The 7,926-nt window shown below is 42.7% G+C and overlaps 1 protein-coding gene across 1 annotated transcript in view; it reads right to left on the minus strand.

Annotated features, from left to right (window-relative positions):
- Positions 1 to 7,335, minus strand: part of kcnk2b (potassium channel, subfamily K, member 2b) — a 61,580-nt gene extending 54,245 nt beyond the window's left edge. The window contains exon 1 of the mRNA XM_076273137.1: positions 7,018 to 7,335. Coding sequence (XP_076129252.1) covers positions 7,018 to 7,206 — 189 coding nt within the window. The 5' untranslated portion in view covers positions 7,207 to 7,335. The remainder of the gene's footprint in view (positions 1 to 7,017) is intronic.
- Between the last annotated feature and the right edge of the window lie 591 nt (positions 7,336 to 7,926).

Below are 7,926 nucleotides of genomic sequence, written 5' to 3' on the forward strand. Positions count from 1 at the left end.
CAGGACCCTTTTCAACGTTGCACTTCTAAACACGCACGCATGGTGCGACTGGTGCAACTGCCCATATGAATGCAAATTGTCTCTTCACTAAGTCACACTTGCTTTATATTTCCGTTTTAGATGTACTTGAATACTGTGTAATGTACCTGGGCTTGAACTTGAAACAAAAGTATAATTATTGCAAGTTGCACTACTTTTTGTATTGGTTTTATAAAAGATGTTTGTGAAATTTGCACAGTAAAAGTTCTGTATTTTGACTGCAATTGTCTTTGCATTCCTCACTTCATTAGAATCATAAGTGGCTTTTCTTTGTAAACAGCATCCCCTCCACACACACACATACACATGTATATTACTGTAATTATTTTATTTATCTTTTCTTTAATGGTCTTATTAGGAGTTATTGTCTATCAACACTAGGTTTGGCAACACTGTTCCCATACAGTCATGCTAATAAAGCAACTTTGAATTTGAGCGAGATGCATATCAGGAGTGAGAGAGTGTTTATGCATGTTAATCATGGCATCTTTAGATAGAGTATGTATGTTAATCATGGCATCTTGAGAGTGTTTATGTATGTTAATAATGGCATCTTTAGAGTGTTTATGTATGTTAATCATGGCATCTTTAGAGTATGTATGTATGTTAATCATGGCATCTTGAGAGTGTTTATGTATGTTAATCATGGCATTTTGAGAGTGTTTATGTATGTTAATCATGGCATCTTTAGAGAGAGTGTGTGTATGTATGTTAATCATGGCATCTTTAGAGTGTTTATGTATGTTAATCATGGCATCTTTAGATAGAGTATGTATGTTAATCATGGCATCTTGAGAGTGTTTATGTATGTTAATCATGGCATCTTGAGAGTGTTTATGTATGTTAATCATGGCATCTTTAGATAGAGTATGTATGTTAATCATGGCATCTTGAGAGTGTTTATGTATGTTAATCATGGCATCTTTAGAGTGTTTATGTATGTTAATCATGGCATCTTTAGATAGAGTATGTATGTTAATCATGGCATCTTGAGAGTGTTTATGTATGTTAATCATGGCATCTTGAGAGTGTTTATGTATGTTAATCATGGAATCTTGAGAGTGTTTATGTATGTTAATCATGGCATCTTTAGTGAGAGTGTGTGTATGTATGTTAATCATGGCATCTTTAGAGTGTTCATGTATGTTAATCATGGCATCTTTAGATAGAGTATGTATGTTAATCATGGCATCTTTAGAGTATGTATGTATGTTAATCATGGCATATTGAGAGTGTTTATGTATGTTAATCATGGAATCTTGAGAGTGTTTATGTATGTTAATCATGGCATCTTTAGTGAGAGTGTGTGTATGTATGTTAATCATGGCATCTTTAGAGTGTTCATGTATGTTAATCATGGAATCTTTAGTGAGAGTGTGTGTATGTATGTTAATCATGGAATCTTTAGTGAGAGAGTGTTTATGTATGTTAATCATGGCATCTTTAGAGTATGTATGTATGTTAATCATGGCATCTTGAGAGTGTGTGTATGTATGTTAATCATGGCATCTTGAGAGTGTTTATGTATGTTAATCATGGCATCTTTAGTGAGAGTGTGTGTATGTATGTTAATCATGGCATCTTTAGAGTGTGTATGTATGTTAATCTTGCACACACACATCCTATCCACTACCATGGGTGGTGATATATAGATAAAACAGACAGAGAGACAGAGAGAGCAAGGGAGAGAGAGAGAAATTGAGAGAGATATTGAGAGGGTGAGGGAGAGATAGAAAGAGAGATTGAGAGTGAGCTCTATTAATAAATCAACAGAGGAAAGCAGCACTGGGCTTCACACCCACTGATGGATTACTGGTACACACAAACACACACACTCCAGGCTGACTGCCTGGCCTCCCACTCCCTGCAAATGCTCGTATGTTTAAGGGAGTGTGAGGTTAGAGTGACAGTGATGGGAGCTCCGTGAGAGGAACACACACTCACACACACACACACACATACACACACACGCACACACACACACAGTCACACACGCACACACAGGCATCAGGGTGGAGAGGAGGACAAGACAGGAGACAGATACATTAGTTTATCTGAGGAGATGAGTAACAGACAGAGAGAGAGAGAGAGAGAGAGAGAAGGGGGGAGAGAGAGGAGGGGGGAGATAGAGAGAGAGAGGAGGGGGTAGAGAGAGAGAGAAGGGGGGAGATAGAGAGAGAGAGGAGGGGGGAGAGAGAGAGAGAAGGGGGGAGAGGTACATTACAGACTGATGAACAGACAGAAAGCTAGCAGCTGAGGAAGAGAGAAAGAGAGATAAAAAGAGACAGAGAGAGGGAGAGAGAGAGGGAGAGAGAGAGGGAGAGAAAAGGAGGGATGTTGGATGGAACTGATGAACAAGTTGAAGCTGAGGTGTGAGGTGTGGTGCCCAGCTAGAGGAGACACACACACACACACATACACACACACACACACACACACACACACAGACTGTAAGTTGGGGACAGTGTGTGATGTACTAGCGGACACACACACACACACACACACACACACAAACTGTAAGTTGGGGACAGTGTGGGATGTACTGGCGGACACACACACACACACACACACACACACACACACACACACATATGCACACACACACACACACACACACACACAGGGCTATATCTTGCACTTTGGCACAATTGACTTCGCGCAAATCGCTTTGTGGGCGGATCTTGGGTGCTGTTTCTATTTTACCGGCGGGATCATGACTGTTGCGCCTGACGCAAATCTAAAATGGGGTGGTCTGTAGCAGTTACATTATTCATGGGTGTGGTTTGGGCGTAACGTGCAATAAACCAATCAGAGCGTCATCTCACAACAGGCACGCTTGTTCCATAGCGGATTGCTATTATGATGGCGGAATTGCCAGGCGCAGCCAGGAACGGTTCACAGCGCTATAGTCAGTTGGGAACAGTTTGCTATTGATTTTTCCTCTTGACAAAATGTAATACAGAAATGTCACTTTCCGATTTTGGGATCACTCTCACTGAATCACGAGGTTATGAATTTATGGTGATATTTTTGCAATGTAATCTACCTCACTATAGAGTATAGACAATGCAGATCTGTCAGATAAGCTCTCCTCTCCCGTGCTGCTGCTGGGGCATTTGGGTTAAACGGCATCGGCATGCAGTTCAACATCACGTCTCATTAAGTCTTCTAATATTTCCTAATTTATGTCATCAACACATCCGTGATTTGTGGAAATATGTACGCTAGATTTATACCTATTTTTTCACATCGGACACCACACTGATTTCCCTCGTGTAGCAATATTTGTCCTTGTAATTATGTATGGTTTGGAGAAATGGGAACTGCGTCGTATAGATGAGAGGAGCAAAGTGCATTGCGCAACACAGGCGCCCAAGCAAGCGCTCCTGCAGGTGTAAGCTACGGCTGTACCTACCATCAGGCAACAGAAACAGTTTCTAAGTTGACCTTTCCAACTCTGCACAGTATCCCATTAACTGCATGACAAGCTATTTAGAATATTTTATGTAAAGTAGAGTTTGTAAACACGTTATCATCAACTTAATGCACGCACAACTTTTGTTTAAGCAGGATAGAGAATAACAATGAATGGACGCAGCAACTACAGAAATTGTAGCCAAGGCTACTTGCTGCTTTCTTTTACTGTCTATGGTTGCTGGTTAACAGCACATAATAAGCTGATTTAAGCTAATTAACAAACTCAAGACTTCAAGACCATCATGGATATAAAACGTTTTTTACAAAAGGATGAAGGGAACATAGCAAAGCTTGGGAGTTATTTCAGATGGGCTACATCAAGGTAGGCAAAATTGTGGTGCTTGTCAAAATCTTAGCACAGCTGGAATAATTCTTATAGGCTGATGTTAAAGCGCACACAATGTTTAAAGCCATACACAACAGTAAATTGGAACAAAACTAAAGGTAACTAGCCTTTATAGGGCTGTATAAAGTTGTCCAAATTAATAGGTTGTAATTAGGCGTTGTTGTTGTAAAGATATTGCATGTAGATGTACTATATAGGCTACTAAATTTTTAGTTTTAGTGTTTATGTATGTTAATCATGGCATCTTTAGATAGAGTATGTATGTTAATCATGGAATCTTGAGAGTGTTTATGTATGTTAATCATGGCATCTTGAGAGTGTTTATGTATGTTAATCATGGCATCTTTAGTGAGAGTGTGTGTATGTTTGTTAATCATGGCATCTTGAGAGTGTTTATGTATGTTAATCATGGCATCTTTAGTGATAGTGTGTGTATGTATGTTAATCATGGCATCCTGAGAGTGTTTATGTATGTTAATCATGGCATCTTTAGAGTATGTATGTATGTTAATCATGGCATCTTGAGAGTGCTTATGTATGTTAATCATGGCATCTTTAGAGTGTTTATGTATGTTAATCATGGCATCTTTAGTGAGAGTGTGTGTATGTATGTTAATCATGGCATCTTTAGAGTGTTTATGTATGTTAATCATGGCATCTTTAGAGTATGTATGTATGTTAATCATGGCATCTCACATCCTATCCACTACTATGGGTGGTTGACCAATACACGAACAAACCCGGGAAACTGACAAATATTATCAAGGCTTTGAATGTTTCCATCTGTGCACAGGGTGTCTGTAGATCAGTGTGCATAGCATTCATTCCTGCAGGCCTGTGGCCATGCATGCACCCTTAAAATAACATCTGAATTTGCGCCACTGACTTTAGACCAGGAGGTTCCTGGTCTGTGGCGGAATTGTTTTCTGAAACTGCAAAATATCAACTGGGACCGTTTGCGCCGGAACACACCCCCTCTTTTCGCTGAAACGCCCCTGTGGGCGCACATGTACCTGTGGAGGGAAAATTCCAATATGCGCTGACTGCAAAATAGGAAAGACAAAAGCGCGAGTATACAAAGTCAATTGCTCTAGAGTGCAAAATAGAGCCCACAGACTGTAAGTTGGGGACAGTGTGTGATGTACTTTCCCCAAGTGCACACCGGCCAACAGACAGACAGACAGACAGAAAGTTGTAAAGATGATTTTGACTTTTTACTATAAATAGAATGTTCTCCTTCTCCTCTGTCTACAGTTAGCTTTGGCTATCTAAATGACCAATGAAAATATATTTGATCACGTCATCTATTTTGTACACCGTCCACTAGTGGCAGTATTGAGCATGAATTGCTTATAGTAACTTCACTCAACTGCAGAAGAAGCCCACAAAGGCTGCTACCAAGGGGGGGTGAGCGAACATCCGGAAAGCATACCCCCTAAGGGAAGCTCTGAAGCTAACAAGCCTTCCCCTGCCGCTAGCATTCACCTGCCGCTAGCATTCTAAGCCTTCACCTGCCGCTAGCCTTCACCTGCCGCTAGCATTCACCTGCCGCTAGCGTTCACCTGCCGCTAGCATTCCATTGACCAGGGAAGCTCTGAAGCTAACAAGCCTTCACCTGCCGCTGGCATTCCACTGACCCCCATTCATTTTGCCGTCACTTTGGCAGTGAATAACTATATATAAGCATTTAAAGACTCTATTTGTCCATTGTTTCTTGTCTAAGGAAACACAATAATGTATGGATTGCCTTGTACCTCATGTTATGGCTCCGTAGCAGCTGTTTTTTGTAAAAAATAGGCTAACGATGATGTCATGACCATGCCACTTTCTGTCGCACAGTCGAGAAATTTCAATTTCAATCGCGGTTAACGGTTTATTTATTTACAGATTTACGCTTGATTCAGATTTCTCTCGGCGCAGCTACCAGAAGAGTTACACATTTCAGACAGGTTGTCCCATCTACGTGGTCCAGCTCAGTTTGAGGCTGCGCAGCACAATAAGCATCACTGGTGCAGCACAATAAGCATCACTGGTGCAGCAGCACAATAAGCATCACTGCAGCACAATAAGCATCACTGGTACAGCACAATAAGCATCACTGGTGCAGCAGCAGCACAATAAGCATCACTGGTGCAGCACAATAAGCATCACTGCAGCACAATAAGCATCACTGGTACAGCACAATAAGCATCACTGGTACAGCACAATAAGCATCACTGGTGCAGCAGCACAATAAGCATCACTGGTGCAGCAAAATAAGCATCACTGCAGCACAATAAGCATCACTGCAGCACAATAAGCATCACTGGTGCAGCAGCATCACAATAAGCATCACTGCAGCACAATAAGCATCACTGGTGCAGCAGCATCACAATAAGCAGCACAATAAGCATCACTGCAGCACAATAAGCATCACTGGTGCAGCAGCATCACAATAAGCATCACTGCAGCACAATAAGCATCACTGGTGCAGCAGCATCACAATAAGCATCACTGCAGCACAATAAGCATCACTGGTGCAGCAGCATCACAATAAGCATCACCGGACAAGTGCTTCTCCTTGACCTCTCCGTCCAAGTCTATGGGGTCGCTGTGTCCATTTCTTTTACTGTCTGGGGCTGCTACCAAAGTTCCCAGCGGTCCCAGACTGAACCACCTAGGCTGAACTACGATGTTGTTCGAAACCTCTCCAATGCTAAGACTGAACTACCTAGGCTGAACTACGATGTTGTTCGAAACCTCTCCAATGCTAAGACCGAACTACGATGCTTAGCTGGTAAAAATACGGCTACGTCCATTTAAATATCATTTTGGTCAAATGTGAATAATACTATGACACAAGTAGGTGAATGACTGTATAAATAGACACTGTACCGATTTTGATGACACAATGTGCAATTATTTTGAAACAACATATTTTTTCAGACAGCAACAATCTCTCTCTGTGTGGCTATTCTTATGTTTTCTGAAATGTAAAATATATAGAGCTGTTTACAGTTTTTGATTCACTACATAATTCATAATTGTGTTCCACGTTTCACAATTTGTATGTGTTGAGTATATGTCTTCACACACACACATGCACACTGGCACCCCCTGACACACGCAGGTGCGCACACACACACACACACACACACACACACACACTACCTGACCTTGACGAGGTCCTCGAGCTGGGAGGAGTTGACGCAGGGGTGCTGGACGAGGAAGTCCAGCTTCTCCATGAGGATGGCGAGCTTCTGGGAGCTCTCGTGCGGCTGCTCGAGCGCGCGGAACAGCGTGGCGCCCATGATGAGGTAGAGCACCACCAGGCAGAAGATGGCCGACACCGTCTTCCAGCGCATCACGCTCACGTGCGCCGGCTCCTCGAGCTCGTCCACCGGCGGGCTCAGCACCAGCGGCTTGGCGGAGGAGAAGGACAGGCGCGGCCTGCAGTTGTGCACGGCGGACTTGGGGTCCAGGAGATCGGGCGCAGCCACTGGACAGAGTGGAGACACACACACACACACACACATATACACAATCACACACACACACACACACACACATACACACACACACACATACACACACACACACACACATACACACACACAATCACACACACACAGAGACCAGAGCAGGGTGTTAGTGAAGACACACACACACACACACACACACACACACACACACACACACACACACACACACAGAGACCAGAGCAGGGTGTTAGTGAAGACACACACACACACACACACACACACACACACATGTACATATACACACATACACACACACACACACACACACATATACACACACACACACACACACACACACACACACACAGACACACACACATACATATACACACACACACACACAGAGACCAGAGCAGGGTGTTAGTGAAGACACACACACACACACACACACACACACAATCACACACACACACACAGAGACCAGAGCAGGATGTTAGTGAAGACACACACACACACACACACACTCACATATACACACACACACAATCACACACACACACACACACACACAGACCAGAGCAGGGTGTTAGTGAAGACACACAC

Source organism: Alosa pseudoharengus, unplaced genomic scaffold (genome assembly GCF_046254945.1).
Source record: "Alosa pseudoharengus isolate Yale_2024_CS ecotype anadromous, Long Island Sound unplaced genomic scaffold, YU_APseudo_1.1 YU_APseudo_1.1_scf_7, whole genome shotgun sequence".
Lineage (NCBI taxonomy): Eukaryota > Metazoa > Chordata > Actinopteri > Clupeiformes > Clupeidae > Alosa > Alosa pseudoharengus.